Below are 21,086 nucleotides of genomic sequence, written 5' to 3' on the forward strand. Positions count from 1 at the left end.
GAGCCTCCTGGCCGATGATCCTAGGAGATCGTTTGTTTGAATAAAGCTCTCTAAATTCCTTGCAAAAAAAAAAAGAATACAGAGGACTACACACGGAAATGAGAAGTAGAGAATGCACCGATCGATCTACTCGTGGGGTCACAAGTTTGAGTTGACCGCAGCGTGGCTGCCCAGTGCGTACGTCGTGCAGGTTTCCGAAAAAGAATTGTACTACGAACGTGCAGGCCTCGCTCATGAGGACATATAAAGCCAGTAATAATGTCGCAACAGTGGAGTGGAGGGCACCTCACTACGAGCTTCTTCACGACGTAGTGCTTGGTGTGGACGTGTGTGTCATAGCTTTTGCTGCACAAGGCAGGGGGCAGTGAGATAGTGACCATTGCCAGAAATAGCCCCGGCGACTATTACAAGATGTACAAGGCCACAAGGAATATTGCTCTGCTTGCCTTGCCTACTGGCATATAGTACAACCGATCGCATCGCATGCACGATGTACTCCTACTCTTCGACTTCGAGCGTAGTAGCTCGATCGGTGGCAGAGCGGCAGGCAGTTGAATGATGCCCCGATCGACCCCAAGGTACTGTGCGCCATAGCAATTTTTGAGGCGACACAAGTTATCAAGCCTTGATTGAATGGTTAATCAGCTGACCTTGTGGCATGGCCCGAAGCCAAGTAGGACCGCGGCCGATCCCACGACGTACCAAGGAGTATTACTTTTTTTTTGCGGGAATCATCGAGCTTTATTCATTCACTAACAGCACCAGCGCGATCAGCCATGAGGCTGGTCACGAGGAAACCAGGGGGGAGTTCATCCAATAGTCAGACACACCTAGAGTGCTTGCATGTTTCGCACATAGGTGAGCTGATGTGTTAGATTGTCTCATTACATGAAGAATGTCAAAGTAAACAAACGATGAGGCTACCCCCTCCAATTTCGAGAAGAATAGGCGCTATAAGAGAGCGCGAGAACTGTCGCTCTGAACCAGCTCCAAGCAGTCGACCTCGAAGATCACCCGCGAAAAACCCCGAAGCTTGCCGAAGATGACACCATCTCGCAGGGCCAGCGCTTCTGCGATTAGTGGATCCGTGATGTTCTCATGTGGCTTGCTCCAGGCAGTAATGAAGTCGGAGGAGGTACGTGCAACACCACCCACCCCGCTTCTGTTTTCAGTCAGAGAGACGCTACCATCCGTGTTGATTTTGATGTAGTCTGTACCCGGTGATCTCCACCCATAGCCAGGTAGAGTTCTGGTATATTCCATCGGTAGCTCTAATAACACTAGAGTTTCCCTAATGCGCTTTAAGGATTGGACCGGCTCCAGACTAATCCTGTCATGTGTTATGTTGTTGCGGGATGTCCATATAGCCCACATAACAGTGATTATCTTAGCTCGGTCCTCCTCCATAAATCGAGAGTCACACAGAATGTCCATGCACCAAGTGAGGGGGTGGAGTTCTGGTAACTTGATATCCAGCCACGGTCGAGCTTCTTTCCAGAAGCTGCGGGCATGGGAGCACTTGATGAGTGCGTGAAACATGTCCTCATCTGCGCCTTTGCATACTTTGCATCGAGCCTCGGTTGCAATATGTCGGTATTTCAGCATGGTTTCCATTGGTACAATACCTCGGAGTACGCGTCACCAAAAAAACCTTAACTTTGGGTAGGACTTTGAGCTTCCATAGCCGTGTCCACATCTGTTTATCAGTCTCTGAAGATTCAGTGATCGCCCCTTCCTTTAGAACTTGTTGTTCGTTACGAGTCATTAGAGCACGATACGCGGATTTTACAGAATATGTCCCGGGTGTCTCATGAGCCCACGCCCAAAAATCATCACCTCCACCATGTCTGAGTGGTATGTTCAATATTGCATCTGCATCTGGTGGCGTGAAATTTGATCTTACTAACTCCGTTCTCCAACTCCAATTTTCGTGGTCGATTAGGTCGGAAACAGTGTGGATGATTGCATCTCCAATCTGAACTGACGGACGCATGGATAGCTTTCCGGGCAGCCAGCGGTCAGTCCAAACATTAACAGAAATGCCATCGCAAATCCTCTTCATTAATCCAGCTTCCAGTGCCTTCCTCCCTGCTATGATGCCTCGCCAGGTCGCTGAGGAGTTGTTCGGCACAGTAGCATGCATAAAATCGACAGTTGGGAAGTAGCGGGATTACTACTGCACGGGATTAGGCACGCGCGCTCGTCCATAAAGTACGTACGGGTCCTACGTAGTTCCAGCCAGCTTTGGAGACTGCTGCCTTTGGGTGAATCTTGTTGCTTCGTCGCCACCAATGATGGTCGAGAGCGAGCATTTTAGCAATACTTTATATTGCTCACATGATTACAAATGCTTGAGCAACTTTGCTTAATTTGATTTATCCTTCAGATCTCTCATAATACTAGTTTAGGACATCTTCAACACCGACCCGCAAACCGGACACTGCATCCCGCTGGCGGGGGACCAGTCCACAGACATTGATGCGTGAGCCGGCCATCCAAAGCTAGCCGCATATGTCCGGTTACATTTCAGTCGGAATTTAATGAAATTTAATAAATTTGATGCATATTTAAACAACCCGGACGATATTCATTCATACTTGATTTTTTTACATAAAACCGGATGGATTTTGAAATATTTGAACTAGACCAGACTCTAAAATGACCATCACTGCTTGTTCCCCGTGTCAGGCCAACCAAGAGCCCCGAAAAATGAACCTCCACCTCTGTAATCTGCTTGCGACTAATGGGCCGATGATGATGAGCCCGCTAAGCTTGGGTTCAACATGAGGGAAGGGGTGGTGGCATCACATGTTCATTACGAGCTTCACGCCATAGTAGTACTGGTAACTGGTGGGGTGCGTCATAGTTTTTCCTGCACAAGGCCACAAGTGGGAAGTGAGATATTGACCATTAATAGAAATAGCCCCGGCCACCATTAGAAGATGTGCGAGCAAGCCAAGAACAAAGGAATATTACTCTGCTTGCTTTGCTTACTCCGATCACGTGCACGTCGTACTCCTACCCTAGAGTGTGCTACTAGGTCGGTGGCTCTTTTTGGCCTCAAAGAACCTACCCAATAATTTTTGTATTTAGGTATCATTCACATTTCATGCATAGACACACACTTTTTTTTTTTTTGCAACCGGAGCGGGTGTCTAGCTACAGCTAATATAGGTCAATAATTTCACATACGCAACGAGTAGACGAAGTTGATAATCAAATTACTCCAAAATATGACATGAAATACCTTGTACAAGAAAATATCATATGAAAAATCAAAATATATCAGAAAATTATCCCTAATAATAATTATTATTAAAATCTGATGTACAACCAGAGAATTGAGAGAGATTAGCAGATAGTGCGATGTATTAACCTTTGCTAGTTAGTTGAAGCCTGAAGAATCCGCGAGCAAATCCTCATGCATTGCCATGTGAATCAGATCATTAGGGAGAGCAGAGGCGAGCAGGCAAGGGCACAGGGCGGCGGTGTAGCCCTAATCCGCACTCACACGCTAATCATGGAGAGAATGCCAAGCACTTAACAGAGGCCAATCTGGCCTTCAGCAGGACTTTCTTCTTTCAGATTCACGTTAAGTTGGGGGGGGGGGGGGGGAGTTACCTGTTTATGTGAATAGTATCGCTAATCAACTACCTCCTACTCGAGGTCTACTCGATCGATTGGGGTGGGGGGGGGGGGGGGGAGGCCCCTGCTCATCCCCCGTGTCTGCACCACTGGGTGCCATAGCATTCGGGATAGGCTAATTTTTGTGTTTTGACCCTTTGTGCAAAGTTTAGCCAGATCTGACCCCGGTTCGAAAGTATTGTGGGACCTGATCCTTTTCCTACCGCCGGAGTCCGCGGCGGTAGGGTAGAACAGGAGTCGCTGAAGGCACGAGATCCGATTCCAAAATTATGGAATCGCACGATAGGGTCGAGGCACGATAGGGTAGAACAGGGCCATCAGGGGGGGGGGGGCTGGGGGTGATGGAAAGTGGTGAAAGATGGTTATACGACGAGGGAGGAGAGGCGGAGGCGTGTGCGGGAGGGGAAAATGTCGTTCCTATTAAGCCTTCTTCTTGATATAGAGCGCTCTAAATAATCCGCACAATGAAATATGGAGGCTCACATGCTATTTGGACTGCTCTCCAAAAAGACGGCCGAGGACGGGATGTTGACTCTGCTAGAGTGTGCTTCGAGCCAAAATCGTCGTAATGACAATTATATGGCGACAGGTGCGACGACTCTATCAAAGTTTTTTTTAAAGGTCACCTCATGACATTTTATTGAGAAGTCAACAAGATTACATCATTCAGTACATGAGGCAACATGAAATTAGGAGGGTTACCATCCCAACTAAGATGAGCATGGTTCTCAAAAGAAAATTTAGCTAAATGATGCGCCACCTGATTCACTTCTCTTGGGACATATTGGAAAGAAACTCCATTAATCATCTGAGCTCGGGTAAAGCAATCTGAGAGGATTGCTGCATAAGGACCAAACACCTCCATCTCTCCTCCACATAATTTGATGATCTCCAGATAGTCTGATTCAATAGTGACATTCGTACAACCAGAGACTCTAAGAGGTCAACACCTTTCTGGAGCATCACATCAAGGACTTGAGACAGAGGACTTGCCACACCAGCAATTGCTTCTCCAATGCTGTTTCGAAGAACAACTCCCACAACTCCAGTTCCATTATCATGAAAAGTAGCATCGAGTTGCTCTGTGGGTGAGGTATCAATGGCTGATGTTGCAACATCCGAATAGGTGACTTACCGATGTGCCGGTTCATTATGATTTAGTGCATTTCGGTTAGTAATAAGAGTTGCATGCGTCACGGAGATGAGGACTCGACGCAGGTAATCTCACTAAATTTGTTTTTAATCTTGCTATAGGTAGACATGTGTGGTTGGGCAATTCTCTTGATCCAACAATTGTACATATGGACAAATAAAGGCAGGCGAGATTTTTGCTCAATAAAAGAGTTGCCTTGTAGGTCACTGGACCAGCTAGCGGAGAGTGAGATATCATGGCTGGCTGATTCATGTTATGATTCCGAGAATATCAGTGGTTATCAACCCATCTGGACAGGGGATTGATGATGTGTCGCTGGTTCCATCCGATTCACTTGCGTAATGCATTTGGTTGGTAAGAGCTACACACGTCAGGACAGGGACTCCCCACCGAAAACATGTGCAAGCAGTTGGGTGCGTTTGTGATAAACAGAGCAAACCACCGCGGGTGAACCTGCAGGATAGCTCAAACTCTCACAGGAGCCTGATCCAGAGCATGGCCGCTGCTCGGTGCTCCTCTTTCCCTGCTCTCTGCGTGGTGGTAGTCGTAGTGGTACTCATCGGCGGTGGTGGCGCTGAGTCCGCCGTGGACGAAGAAGGCCTCATCCACCTTCACTTCTACTTCCATGAGGTCAACGCCGGCACGCCCAACGCCACCGTCCTCAACGTCGCCAGCCTGCACAAGTAAGCACCCAAAGCTTTGTATGCATCTGCCGGCGCGTATCACATGTATATTCACGTGGATTAATTTGGCGCAGGAACTCGTCGACGTTCGGGGACCTGAACGTGTTCGACAACGCGCTGCGGGCGGGGCCGGATCCGGCGTCGCGGCTCGTGGGCAGCGCGCAGGGCCTGGCGCTCCACGCGTCGCTGGACGAGTCCGGCGGGCTCACGGCCATCACCTTCGCCTTCTCCGACTACGGCGCCTACAGCGGCAGCACGCTGGCGACGCTGGGCCACATCGGGGTGTCTGGCCCGGCGGAGCGGAGCATCGTGGGCGGCACGGGCAAGCTCCGGTTCGCGCGCGGGTACATGGTCAGCAGCCTCCTCAGCTCCACGGACACCTCCATCGTCGTCGTCTTCGACATGTACTTCACCCTTGCCCGCTGACACGCACGCGCGTGGAACCAGTGGAGTACAAGGTGTACTTTCGAAGCAAGCTGTTCGAGAGTTGTTGTCATGTGTGCACCAGAAAAAAGAGAGTTGCTGTCATAGTACTATGATCATCGCATAGATTATTACTCGTATTTTATTTTCTAGTAGTATATATAAAAAAAATCAAAAGGACTGCCCTTGGTTTGGCAAGTGGTGCTTATTGAGAATTGTTTGGTCAACGTGACTGCCGGAAACTCGCATCGGCATGATATATGACAACTATGTGACACATATGCTAAGCAATCCGAACTATTAAAAGAAGCATGATGTATGACAAGTGCCATCCATGGAATATTCCAATGAAATTTTGTAAGGAAAAGACAAATCCGCCCTCAGGGCAGTTAGTGGCGGAGCCACCTCCCGGTTACCCGGGGTAACTGCCCGGGCTCAGCCATGCATTCTGGTTTGAATAATATTAGTAAATGGAGAGCTAACCACCATTTTATAGGGGCAAACAACTGATAAACAACAGCTCCGTGTACTTTGCTGTGGCTCGCCTGCGGAGCTGGCTCCGCCACTGAGGGCAGTAGTAGTATACCTAGGGACAAGATTGGCAATGGTTCGAGGGTATTTTTTCCTACGCCTCACCTCCCTGCGAATAGATGGCCAAAATCATTGTTTTGGCCTTGTGGTCATAGTTTAGCATGATTTGACCCCGGTTTAAAAGTTTGCCCGGATTTAACCCTTTTGGTGACCACCACACAGGCCGGCGGTTAGGTTTCATTACATATCACCGTTGCCTTCGGCGGTAGGTTCATAGTCAACGCCTCACTATCCCGGGCTACCCTTATGTGGCAATGATCCTACTGCTCTACCCAGCGGCGTTAGGTCATATACCTACGGCAGTAGATCCTTGAAGGAGTAAATGCTTGGGGGTGCGGGTGGGCCACCTGATGGTGTACTATATTGCGGGTGGCCTATCCATGGGCCAGCCTCAGGGCCCAAAATAACCTATTTTTTCGCGAGTATCAGTTGATGCTACGTCAGCTTATTATGAGTATATGTTTGCTTAATTGGCGCATCAGCCAGTGCATGCGTAATTTAATTGGGCTTGACCATCTCTCTCATTGGTGCACGTGGCCATAGTTGGTGGCGCAATTAACTTCTTTCTGTAACGGACTCCAATTCAATTGGGTTTTGGTACGTGAGTTTTGGTCGGGCGGACCAGTATACATTCATGTGGGTACGTCCCCCTCGGCATTCTACATATCTCAGCCACTGTATCAGAGGACATTTCCTGCCCTCAAAGAAACCAGAGGACATTTCTAAAAAAGAAAATCTAAAGTTCAATATCAGAGGACATTTCCTGCCCTCAAAGAAACCAGAGGACATTTCTAAAAAAAATAAATCTAAAGTTCAATTGCGGAATAACAATCACGACTATAGTTGAGGAGTCTCTATCAACGACTCTTGACACAAAGCCATCACATAAACATCTCATGTAAAATAATGAACTATCTTAAAAAAGTAGGATAATGATGCCAAACCAAGGAAGATCAGCGACACGCCACCAAAAAGTAAAACCATCACATATGGTATTCGTATTGTGCAACGGTGATGCAAGGACCCGTCGGTGACTTGCAAACAACCAGAAAACTCTCAAGTAAACAGAGGCACCTATAAACATAAGGATATATAGCAATGTCTAGTCATCCATCAAAGCTGCGCAGGTCTGCTCTGCGTGATTACTTCCAGTTTCTTTTCTCTTTATTTATTCTCACGTTTAATACTCAAAGGAGCGAGCAACATATCTTTGACTAAAAAAGTGGAAATTGTCCATGACTCTTTAGATTCACATAATTAAACTGATGGATTGAATACTAGCGCCTGAAACTAACGAGATTATAGATGACTACTTGTTGCAGCAACACATAAAATGTACAATGAAATAGTGAGTACAGCATCAAACAGAAACAAAAACAACAACAAATATAGTATTATCTTCTCGAAATAACAATTTGCACACCTTGGATATCCAATTAAGCCCAGAAACACCACCCCTGAGAATAAGGAGTGATAGAAGCCATGAGCAGATATGTACAATGAACTCCTTTGGCTTGACCGGATTAAAACCAAACATCTCTTGCCCCTGTAAGAAATTGTATGAGAAGTATATTGTGCCAACACGTGAATGAGTAACTAATTAATACAATAACGACAGGAAATCATAGAAGCTCTAAAATAACTAAATAAAAAATATCAATTGTACTGTGCTCAGAGTATTGTTTGACACGTTTTTGTACCAAAGAAGTTAAATATGTTTTGTAGTACCTAATATTTTTTTTTTCTGCTTCTACATGACTAACCCATTTGACTGATTTATTATTTGTACAAGGTTTTTATTATTAGTGCAGGATACCCACGAAAGAGTGAATATGCACACATGGACTAGAGCATGCATGCATGCCTATCTTACGTGATGCATGGCAAAAGTAAAAGAAGTGCCTACTTACTACAAGCATGCATTGAAGACCAGGTATATAGCAGCAACGTGCACCTCTTTGCCTTTTTTTTGCGGGGAAAATAGTGAGAGCTTTATTGCTTAAAAGTGTTCGCTGGGCAGTCTGCCAAGAGGCTACTGATCAGGAAGCTAGGAGTACTTTCGATCCAGCTTTCGGTCACGTCAATTGTGCAAGCTTGCTTGGCACAAATATGAGCAGGACCATTAGCCGATCTTACAATATGTCGGATATCAAAAAAAGTGAAACTATCAGAGAGCTCTCCAATTTCTAACAAGATAGGTGCCACGGCCGATCGAGAGCCGTGGCGAGTAGTCCAGAAGTTGGCGACCTCCGAGCAATCCGTCTCCACAATGACGTGTGTATAACCCCTCAAGCATGCGAAGATAACTCCGTCGCGCACTGCCATCGCCTCTGCAATGAAGGGATCCGTAACTCCGGGATATGGCTTGCTCCATGCTCCCAGAAATGAGCAAGAGGATCGGGCTACGCCCCCTGCTCCTCCTTTGCCATCTTCACGTTTGATTGCCGCATCAGTGTTGATGGTGACGAAGCCCGCGTCGGGCGGTCGCCACCCATGCCCAGGCATGATCAGTGCTATTTGCCGCGGCACCTCCAGAAGGGATAGCACCTCCCGAGTGCGTCGTACAGAGCTTGTCGGATCGAGCTGATCCTCACCATGTGTCAATCTGTTCCTCGAATGCCAAATGGACCACATGACCGAAACGGCCACTGCACGGTCCCTGGAAGTCAGGCGGTCATCACAAATGATGTCTTCGGCCCAGGTCGCAGGATGGAGCCGCGGTAGCTTGAAGTCGAAGAGTTGTTGCGCCTCTTCCCAGAACTGTCTCGCATGTGGACACTCCAAGAGTGCATGCATTAGGTTCTCCTGCGATGCCTGACAAATCTTACATAGATTTTGTTGTCGAATATGCCTGTGCATAAGAGTGCTCTCATCTGGTAATATGCCACGCAGCACTCGCCAAAAGAACACACGCACCTTGGGCAAAACATTCAATTCCCAGAGATCATTCCACATCCGTTGTTTATCTGTTGAAGCTCCGGTAGCCTGCCCTTCCTCTAGAGCCTGAAGCTCGTTACGAGTCACTAGAGCTTGGTACGCCGACTTAATGGTGTAGTTGGCTGATATTTCATGTGCCCACGCCAAGAAATCATCCCCTCCTCCCGCGCGTAATGGAATGTTCAGGATTGCTTCTGCGTCCGGAGTGATGAAGTTTTCACGAATAAGCTCCCGCTGCCAAGTCCAGTTGTCCGTGTCAATTAGGTCGCTGACCAATGTGACGTTTGCTGCGGGTAGACGAAACAGTGGAGTCATTGTGTGTGTAGATGGTATCCAGCGGTCCTCCCATATTGAGATTGTCGTGCCATCTCCCACACGTTTGATGAGCCCCGTCATCAAGGCCGCCCTGCCCGCTATAATGGCCCTCCAAGTGGCGGAGGAAGAACCTAGAGTTAGAGCGTGCATGAAGTCTGTGTCGGGGAAATACCTTCCCTTGAGGACTCTCGCACATAGGGTATTCGGGTTCGTGATCAGACACCATCCTTGTTTACCCAATAGTGCTATGTTGAAAAGGTGGAGATCTCGAAAGCCCATTCCACCCTTACATTTGGGTGTCGTCAGTTCCTTCCAAGAAATCCAATGCATAGACCGCTTATCAATTGAACTGCTCCACCAGTACTTGGCCATGCAAGACGTCAAACTCTTGCGTACCTTTTGGTTAACAGAAAGACACTCATACTGAATGTTGGGATGGCCTGAATGATGGATTTTAGCAAAGTTTCCCGCCCTGCACAAGCAAAAAGTCTTTCTGACCAGCCTTGCATTTTACTTCTGGATCTTTCCCCTATATGTTCAAAGGTGCCGCTGGTGATTTTACCCACTACGGTTGGGAGACCCAACTATCTCTCGCTGAATGCCTCGACATGGACATCCAGTATGTTTTTGATAGCTTGCCTGCATCCGTGTGTTGTGTTCGGGCTAAAGAAAATTGCACTCTTTTCTCTGTTGACTATCTGTCCCGAAGCCGCACCATAGATGCGCAAAATACTGTTCAATCTTGCCGCACTGCAAGGGTCGGCCTTCATGAATATGAGACTGTCATCTGCGAAAAGCAGATGGTTTACCCAAGGTGCCCGAAGATTCACTCGTATGCCTCTGTCAACAACACCATAATGTTTAAGAAGACAAGAGAAACCTTCTGCACATAAAAGAAAAAGGAAGGGTGACATGGGGCATCCTTGGCGCAGGCCCCTGGATGGATCAAAATAAGGCGATAGCTTCCCATTCACCCGAACCGAGAACCGAACGGAAGTCACACACTTCATAATCAGTCTAACAAAATTTGCCGCAAATCTAAATTTGAGCAAAATAGCCTCCAAGTAACTCCACTCAACACGATCGTACGCTTTCATCATGTCAAGTTTGATAGCGCATGTGTAGTTCTTCCCCTTCTTTCTTCTTCGCATTGTATGAATGCTCTCGAACGCCACGAGGATGTTGTCTGTGATCCGTCGCCCAGGGATGAAAGCACTCTATTCTTCACTAACAATCTCATCCATGAATTCCCGAAGTCTGTTGGTGATAACCTTCACCGCTAGTTTGTACAGGACAGGGCATAGAGAGATTGGACGGTACTGAGAAATTGACTGCGGATTTCGTACCTTGGGAATTAACGTGATTGACGTGTCATTCAAACCCAACGGTAGTTCTCCTCCGCTCAAAAAATTCAGAACTGCAAGGGTTACATCCTCTCCTAGGAGTTTCCAATGCTTCTGAAAGAAACCGGCTGTGAAACCATCGACCCCTGGTGCTTTCGACGGTGACATCTGAAAGAGAGCCGTGCGTACTTCGCCTGGCTCGAAGATTTTATTCAGTGCAGCATTCATGGCAGGTGTGACACGCTCTGGAACATGTGATAACAGCTCGCTGGCGTTCGAAGGCCCCTGCGATGCATACAAACTCTGGTAGAAATTCATTATCTCCTCTTGATCCTCCTCTTCACTAGCGCAAACTGTTCCATCTGGTCTTCGCAGCCCAGATATCTTGTTAATTCTCTGTCTCTATTTCGCTTGCGTTTGAAAATAGCCTGAGTTTCGATCCCCCTCGCAAAGCCAGAGCACTCGCGAGCGTTGACGAAGCCAGATTTCCTCCTGGCGAAGAGCTTCGCGTAGTTTGGCCATCGTGCTCTTCTCCTCTTCCGAAGGGCCTCGCCCAACTGACTGCCTCCGAAGTTTGTCCAGCTTTTGCTGTAGCTTACGAACTGTCCTCGCAAGGTAGCCAAATTCTTTCTTGCTCCATGGTTCAAGTTTCTGTTGCATGGCACTCAAAGAGTTCAGTACTCCTTGTAGGTTAGGTGTGCGTTGCTGGGCTAGCCAGCATTCAGCCACAACTCTCTCATAATCCAAATGTGTCCGCCACACATTTTCATACCGAAAGGGTCGGCCACCCCTACACATTGCGTCACCGCGCTGCTCCCTTTATTCAATGCGTACAAAGCAGTGATCTGACTCGACTGCGCTGATGTGACGGACTGCAGTATGCCTGAATTGTTGCCTGGATGCCTCGTTTGCGAAGGCCCTATCAATTCGCGCTTTGACATTGGCTCCTCCCGCCTGACGGTTATCCCAAGTAAATGGCACCCCAGTCCAGCCGAGATCTTGGAGCTCACACTCATCAATAGCTTCCCGAAACGCCCTCATCTGCCCCTCAGGCCGAGGTGCACGACTAAAGTGTTCATCTCCATAGAGCATTTCGTTGAAATCACCCATGCATAACCATGCATTGTGAGGGATGGCGTGCAAAGTACGAAGGAAACGCCAACTATGTTTCCTGTCTTCGACTCTTGGAGCTCCATAAAACCCTGTGAATCTCCACTCGAAAGAGTCTTGATCCTTATTCCGCACCACTACATCGATGTGGCCGGTACTAAAGTTTTTAAGTTCAACCGAGACATCTCTCGACCAAAACAGACCAATGCCTCCGCTTAAACCAACACTGTTAGCTGCAAAACAACCCTCAAAGCCCAGAGTTAGCTTCAGATTTTCCACCCTTGCTGCCCTTATCTTTGTTTCCATGACAAAGAGTAAGGTAGGCCCTTCTTGCTTCACTATGCTGCGAAGCTCTCGAACTGCCTCGGGGTTCCCAAGCCCCCAACAGTTCCAACTGATAATACTCATTGGGATGGGCAGTGCTGCTCTGCAGCTGCTGCCGAGTTCTCTGGTGTTGGTCTCTTTTTCTTGGGTTCTCTCTCCAAACCCTTGAGCTCACTCCCTTCATCGTCCCCATCCCGTCCCTCTGCCTCGTCTGGGAGTTCACTATGGTGGTGTTCATCGGTAGTAAGGAGGAGAGGGGTTTCAACTCCGCGGTAGACCTGTTTCGGTGCCTCCTTCCGTTTAGCATTAACCCGGGTTTTTACCGGAGAGTTCACCTCTGCAGTTTCCCCCACATTGCTTGAGTTCTTGGATTCTCTCCTGCTGCTGGGTCCGGACTGTTGCTCTTTGTTCTGGTGCTCGCCCGAAGCAGGTTTCCACTTATCGTCCGGTGCTCTCAGCTTTGGTCCGAACATGAGATCTCCGTTATTGTCTCGCGGCCAGTTGCTGGGCAGTATGGATCACTGTGCCCCAAGCGGCCGCAAGAGAAACAGAAGTGAGGCACTTGTTCATACTGGATATCATATAGTTCCTCTTTCTTTCTCTTGGCCGAGTTGATCAAAATCCACCTCCGGAGAGGTTTATTGACATCAATCGATACTCTTGCTCGCAGAAAACCTCCAACATGATCAAAGTGGACTGATGTGGCGTTTTTATCTATATGCTGAGCTATCAGGTGCCCCCAAGAATCATCTCTAAGATTATAGGGCAGATTTGGGATCCTAACCCACATGTGTAGACGGTCAAAAGTGACCTCATCAGGCCTCATATGATCCTCGAAATTAGCAAGTATTACTGCATGCTTACTCACATGCCATGGCGAGCCCGCCCAGATGCGATCGCGATCTCTTTGAGTCTCGAACTCTGCCACAAAGGTATTCTCTCCCATGGATCTGAACTGCAGACCCCTAGGGTTTCCCCACGCTGGCCGAAGTGCGTTGCATATAGTCTGGATATGCAGTAGATGACGATGGAGCACCTTCCCTGCAAGTAACCACTTCTGTGGCTTCCCTTCGTCAGCATCATCGATCACCAGAGGCGTCACCTCCTCGTCGGTGATCCCTAACTTCCCAAGTTCCTCTTCCAGTTTCGCCCGGGCCGACCGAGGAGAGTCGGGGGCCGCCCCTTTGCTTGCGCTGGAGGGCGGTGTTGCCATCCTTCGTCGGAGTTCTGTAGCGGCCCGCCCGATCAGGTCCGGCGGCCGCCGTCAAGTCCACCCCGAAACCCTAATCGCCCAAGGGTTTTTAGGTTTCGAGAGGAAAAAAAATATTTTTCTTAAAATGTTGCCTCTTTCGTTGCCTTTTGTTTTTTCCCTTGGGAAGACCTTTTTTCAGTGGGCTATTGGATCCATGATGCACTCTCCGTTGCATGTTGTGGATGTTTTATTTGTCTCCCCAATTTTAACGGACTCAGTACAACAAGAAAAAAACTGTCTTTCTCCTACCACATCATGTTGTTGATTGAAGTTTTGGCTACCCTAGGACTTGTCGGAGGGTGGCACAATGTGTCAAGTTGCAGGTGGAGCAGCTCCTACACCCACAATGCACGACACGTATCAAACGTTTGCTTCCGGAGGCAGCGGAGATGATTGCTCGGGCACTTCTGAGCGCCGAGACCCCGCACCCTTCATGTTTCCTGTCATGCTTCATGTTCGCAGAGGCTTGCATCCCAGTGGAGACTATAGGAAAAGATTCATGATGGCTACCTGGCCCAATGCAAGTTGGATCGGTGCCTAGCCACATGACAACCTTGGGATACGCCACCAAAAAGCTCCAGATAAAATGCCAGAGGGTTTTCTTAGTCCACAGAGGTGAACAGGTGCCTCCCAAGTTCTCAAGGTGGGTCTTCGATAGGTCATGGAAGAAAAATCCTCAAGAAGTGCAAGCAGAATCCACAAAAGTGGAAGCAAGTTCATGAAGTCCACGGCCAATCAATCAATCCGCACAAAAAAAACAATCCCGTGAAGGAAATATGCCCTAGAGGCAATAATAAAGTTATTATTTATTTCCTTATATCATGATAAATGTTTATTATTCATGCTAGAATTGTATTAACCGGAAACATAATACATGTGTGAATACATAGACAAACAGAGTGTCACTAGTATGCCTCTACTTGACTAGCTCGTTAATCAAAGATGGTTATGTTTCCTAACCATGAACAAAGAGTTGTTATTTGATTAACGAGGTCACATCATTAGTTGAATGATCTGATTGACATGATCCATTCCATTAGCTTAACACCCGATCATTTAGTATGTTGCTATTGCTTTCTTCATGACTTATACATGTTCCTATGACTATGAGATTATGCAACTCCCGTTTACCGGAGGAACACTTTGGGTTCTACCAAACGTCACAACGTAACTGGGTGATTATAAAGGAGTACTACAGGTGTCTCCAAAGGTAGATGTTGGGTTGGCGTATTTCGAGATTAGGATTTGTCACTCCGATTGTCGGAGAGGTATCTCTGGGCCCTCTCGGTAATGCACATCACTTAAGCCTTGCAAGCATTGCAACTAATGAGTTAGTTGCGGGATGATGTATTACGGAACGAGTAAAGAGACTTGCCGGTAACGAGATTGAACTAGGTATTGGATACCGACGATCGAATCTCGGGCAAGTAACATACCGATGGCAAAGGGAACAACGTATGTTGTTATGCGGTCTGACCGATAAAGATCTTTGTAGAATATGTAGGAGACAATATGGGCATCCAGGTCCCGCTATTGGTTATTGACCGGAGATGTGTCTCGGTCATGTCTACATTGTTCCCGAACCGTAGGGTCCGCACGCTTAACGTTACGATGACAGTTATTATGAGTTTATGCATTTTGATGTACCGAAGGTTGTTCGGAGTCCCGGATATGATCACGGACATGACAAGGAGTCTCGAAATGGTCGAGACATAAAGATTGATATATTGGAAGCCTATGTTTGGACATCGGAAGTGTTCCGGGTGAAATCGGGATTTTACCGGAGTACCGGGAGGTTACCGGAACCCCCCGGGAGCCATATGGGCCTTATCGGGCTTTAGTGGAAAGGTGAAAGGGGCTGCCCATGGTGGGCTGCGCGCCTCCCCCCTCCCCTAGTCCTATTAGGACTAGGAGAGGTGGCCGGCCACCTCTCTCTCTCTTTCCCCCTTGGGAATCCTAGTTGGAATAGGATTGGGGAGGAGTCCTACTCCCGGTAGGAGTAGGACTCCTCCTGCGCCTCATAGGGCTGGCCGCAGCCCTCCCCTTTGGCTCCTTTATATACGGAGGCTAGGGGCACATCTAGACACACAAGTTGATCATTGAGATCGTTCCTTAGCCGTGTGCGGTGCCCCCTGCCACCAAATTCCACCTCGATCATATCGTTGTAGTGCTTAGGCGAAGCCCTGCGTCGGTAGTACATCAAGATCGTCACCACGCCGTCATGCTGACGGAACTCCTCCCCGAAGCTTTGCTGGATCGGAGCCCGGGGATCGTCATCGAGCTATACGTGTGCTAAGAACTCGGAGGTGCCGGAGTAACGGTGCTTGGATCGGTCGGATCGGGAAGAAGACGTACGACTACTTCCTCTACGTTGTGTCAACGCTTCCGTTGCGATCTACAAGGGTACGTAGATCATACTCTCCCCTCGTTGCTATGCATCACCATGATCTTGCGCGTGCGTAGGAAATTTTTGAAATTACTGCGTTCCCCAACAGTGGTATCAGAGCCTAGGTTTTATGGTTTGATGTTATTTGCACGAGTAGAACACAAGTGAGTTGTGGACGATATAAGTCATACTGCCTACCAGCATGTCATACTTTGGTTCAGCGATATTGTTGGACGAGACGACCCGGACCAACCTTACGCGTACGCTTACGCGAGACCGGTTACCTCGACGTGCTTTGCACATAGATGGCTTGCGGGCGACTGTCTCTCCAACTTTAGTTGAACCGAGTATGGCTACGCCCGGTCCTTGAGAAGGTTAAAACGGAGTCTATTTGACAAACTATCGTTGTGGTTTTGATGCGTAGGTGAGATTGGTTCTTGCTTAAGCCCGTAGCAGCCACGTAAAACTTGCAACAACAAAGTAGAGGACGTCTAACTTGTTTTTTCAGGGCATGTTGTGATGTGATATGGTCAAGGCATGATGCTAAATTTTATTGTATGAGATGATCATGTTTTGTAACCGAGTTATCGGCAACTGGCAGGAGCCATATGGTTGTCGCTTTATTGTATGCAATGCAATCGCGATGTAATGCTTTACTTTATTACTAAGCGGTAGTGATAGTCGTGCAAGCATAAGATTGGCGAGACGACAACGATGCTACGATGGAGATCAAGGTGTCGCGCCGGTGACGATGGTGATCATGACGGTGCTTCGGAGATGGAGATCATAAGCACAAGATGATGATGGCCATATCATATCACTTATATTGATTGCATGTGATGTTTATCCTTTTATGCATCTTATCTTGATTTGATTGACGGTAGCATTATAAGATGATCTCTCACTAAATTATCAAGAAGTGTTCTCCCTGAGTATGCACCGTTGCCAAAGTTCGTCGTGCCCAGACACCACGTGATGATCGGGTGTGATAAGCTCTACGTCCATCTACAACGGGTGCAAGCCAGTTTTGCACACGCAGAATACTCAGGTTAAACTTGACGAGCCTAGCATATGCAGATATGGCCTCGGAACACGGAGACCGAAAGGTCGAGCGTGAATCATATAGTAGATATGATCAACATAACGATGTTCACCATTGAAAACTACTCCATCTCACGTGATGATCGGTTATGGTTTAGTTGATTTGGATCACGTGATCACTTAGAGGATTAGAGGGATGTCTATCTAAGTGGGAGTTCTTAAGTAATTTGATTAACTGAACTTAAACTTATCATGAACTTAGTACCTGATAGTATCTTGCTTGTTTATGTTGATTGTAGATAGATGGCTTGTGCTATTGTTCCGTTGAATTTTAATGCGTTCCTTGAGAAAGCAAAGTTGAAAGATGATGGTAGCAATTACACGGACTGGGTCCGTAACTTGAGGATTATCCTCATTGCTGCTCAGAAGAATTACGTCCTGGAAGCACCGCTGGGTGCCAGGCCTGCTGCTGGAGCAACACCAGATGTTATGAACGTCTGGCAGAGCAAAGCTGATGACTACTCGATAGTTCAGTGTGCCATGCTTTACGGCTTAGAATCGGGACTTCAACGACGTTTTGAACGTCATGGAGCATATGAGATGTTCCAGGAGTTGAAGTTAATATTTCAAGCAAATGCCTGAATTGAGAGATATGAAGTCTCCAATAAGTTCTATAGCTGCAAGATGGAGGAGAACAGTTCTGTCAGTGAGCATATACTCAAAATGTCTGGGTATAATAATCACTTGATTCAGATGGGAGTTAATCTTCCAGATGATTACGTCATTGACAGAATTCTCCAATCACTGCCACCAAGCTACAAGAGCTTCGTGATGAACTATAATATGCAAGGGATGAACAAGACTATTCCTGAGCTCTTCGCAATGCTGAAAGCTGCGGAGGTAGAAATCAAAAAGGAGCATCAAGTTTTGATGGTTAACAAGACCACTAGTTTCAACAAAAAGGGCAAAGGGAAGAAGAAGGGGAACTTCAAGAAGAACGGCAAGCAAGTTGCTGCTCAGGAGAAGAAGCCCAAGTCTGGACCTAAGCCTGAAACTGAGTGCTTCTACTGCAAGCAGACTGGTCACTGGAAGCGGAACTGCCCCAAGTTTTTGGCGGATAAGAAGGATGGCAAGGTGAACAAAGGTATATGTGATATACATGTTATTGATGTGTACCTTACTAGAGCTCGCAGTAGCACCTGGGTATTTGATACTGGTTCTGTTGCTAATATTTGCAACTCGAAACAGGGACTACGGATTAAGCGAACACTGGCGAAGGATGAGGTGACGATGCGCGTGGGAAACGGTTCCAAAGTCGATGTGATCGCGGTCGGCACGCTACCTCTACATCTACCTTCGGGATTAATATTAGACCTAAATAATTGTTATTTGGTGCCAGCGTTAAGCATGAACATTATATCTGGATCTTGTTTGATGCGAGACGGTTATTCATTTAAATCAGAGAATAATGGTTATTCTATTTATATGAGTAATATCTTTTATGGTCATGCACCTTTGAAGAGTGGTCTATTTTTGATGAATCTCGATAGTAGTAATACACATATTCATAATGTTGAAGCCAAAAGATGCAGAGTTGAGAATGATGGTGCAACTTATTTGTGGCACTGCCGTTTAGGTCATATCGGTATAAAGCGCATGAAGAAACTCCATACTGATGGGATTTTGGAACCACTTGATTATGAATCACTTGGTACTTGCGAACCGTGCCTCATGGGCAAGATGACTAAAACACCGTTCTCCGGTACTATGGAGAGAGTAACAGATTTATTGGAAATCATACATACCGATGTATGTGGTCCAATGAATATTGAGGCTCGTGGAAGATATCGTTATTTTCTCATTTTCACAGATGATTTAAGCAGATATGGGTATATCTACTTAATGGAACATAAGTCTGAAACATTTGAAAAGTTCAAAGAATTTCAGAGTGAAGTTGAAAATAACCGTAACAAGAAAATAAAGTTTGTACGATCTGATCGTGCAGGAGAATATTTGAGTTACGAGTTTGGTCTGCATTTGAAACAATGCGGAATAGTTTCGCAACTCACGCCACCCGGAACACCACAGCGTAATGGTGTGTCCGAACGTCGTAATCGTACTTTACTAGATATGGTGCGATCTATGATGTCTCTTACTGATTTACCGCTATCGTTTTGGGGTTATGCTTTAGAGACGGCCGCATTCACGTTAAATAGGGCACCATCAAAATCCGTTGAGACGACGCCTTATGAACTATGGTTTGGCAAGAAACCAAAGTTGTCGTTTCTTAATGTTTGGGGCTGCGATGCTTATGTGAAAAAGCTTCAACCTGATAAGCTCAAACCCAAATCGGAAAAATGTGTCTTCATAGGATACCCAAAGGAGACTGTTGGGTACACCTTCTATCACAGATCCGAAGGCAAGACAATCGTTGCTAAGAATGGATCATTTCTAGAGAAGGAGTTTCTCTCTAAAGAAGTGAGTGGGAGGAAAGTAGAACTTGACGAGGTAACTGTACCTGCTCCCTTATTGGAAAATAGTACATCACAGAAAACTGTTTCTGCGACACCTATACCAATTAGTGAGGAAGCTAATGATGATGATCATGAAACTTCAGGACAAGATACTACTGAACCTCGTAGATCAACCAGAGTGAGATCCGCACCAGAGTGGTATGGTAATCCAGTTCTGGAAATCATGCTACTAGATCATGATGAACCTACGAACTATGAAGAAGCGATGGTGAGCCCAGATTCCGCAAAGTGGCTTGAAGCCATGAAATCTGAGATGGGATCCATGTATGAGAACAAAGTATGGACTTTGGTTGACTTGCCCGATGATCGAGAAGCAATTGAGAATAAATGGATCTTCAAGAAGAAGACTGACGCTGACGGTAATGTTACTGTCTATAAAGCTCGACTTGTCGCAAAAGGTTTTCGACAAGTTCAAGGGGTTGACTACGATGAGACCTTCTCACCCGTAGCGATGCTTAAGTCTGTCAGAATCATGTTAGCAATCGCCGCTTTTTATGATTATAAATTTGGCAGATGGATGTCAAAACTGCATTCTTGAATGGATTTCTGGAAGAAGAGTTGTATATGATGCAACCGGAAGGTTTTGTCGATCCAAAGGGAGCTAACAAAGTATGCAGGCTCCAGCGATCTATTTATGGACTGGTGCAAGCCTCTCAGAGTTGGAATAAACGCTTTGATAGTGTGATCAAAGCATTTGGTTTTATACAGACTTTTGGTGAAGCATGTATTTACAAGAAAGTGAGTGGGAGCTCTGTAGCATTTCTGATATTATATGTGGATGACATATTGCTGATTGGAAATGATATAGAATTTCTGGATAGCATAAAGGGATACTTGAATAAAAGTTTTCCGATGAAAGACCTCGGTGAATCTGCTTACATATTAGGCATAAAGATCTATAGAGATAGATCAAGACGCTTAATTGGATTTCACAAAGCACATACCTTGACAAGATTTTGAAGAAGTTCAAAATGGATCAAGCAAAGAAAGGGTTCTTGCCTGTGTTACAAGGTGTGAAGTTGAGTCAGGCTCAATGCCCGACCACTGCAGAAGATAGAGAGAAAATGAAAGATGTTCCCTATGCTTCAGCCATAGGCTCTATCATGTATGCAATGCTGTGTACCAGACCTGATGTGTGCCTTGCTATAAGTTTAGCAGGGAGGTACCAAAGTAATCCAGGAGTGGATCACTGGACAGCGGTCAAGAACATCCTGAAATACCTGAAAAGGACTAAGGATATGTTTCTCGTATATGGAGGTGACAAAGAGCTCACCGTAAGAGGTTACGTTGATGCAAGCTTTGACACTGATCCGGACGATTCTAAATCGCAAACCGGATACGTTTTTACT

At 46.7% G+C, this 21,086-nt stretch overlaps 1 protein-coding gene across 1 annotated transcript; it reads left to right on the forward strand.

Annotated features, from left to right (window-relative positions):
- Window positions 1-5,195: 5,195 nt before the first annotated feature.
- LOC147962146 (pterocarpan synthase 1-like) lies at window positions 5,196-6,119 on the forward strand. The gene is made up of 2 exons (XM_087535388.1): window positions 5,196-5,481; window positions 5,556-6,119. The coding sequence occupies exons 1-2, from the start codon at window positions 5,294-5,296 to the stop codon at window positions 5,905-5,907; spliced, it is 540 nt and encodes a 179-aa protein (XP_087391514.1). The 5' UTR covers window positions 5,196-5,293; the 3' UTR covers window positions 5,908-6,119.
- Window positions 6,120-21,086: the final 14,967 nt, after the last annotated feature.

This window comes from Triticum urartu, chromosome 7A, assembly GCF_056163025.1.
Source record: "Triticum urartu cultivar PI428250 chromosome 7A, HENAU_Tu73, whole genome shotgun sequence".
Lineage (NCBI taxonomy): Eukaryota > Viridiplantae > Streptophyta > Magnoliopsida > Poales > Poaceae > Triticum > Triticum urartu.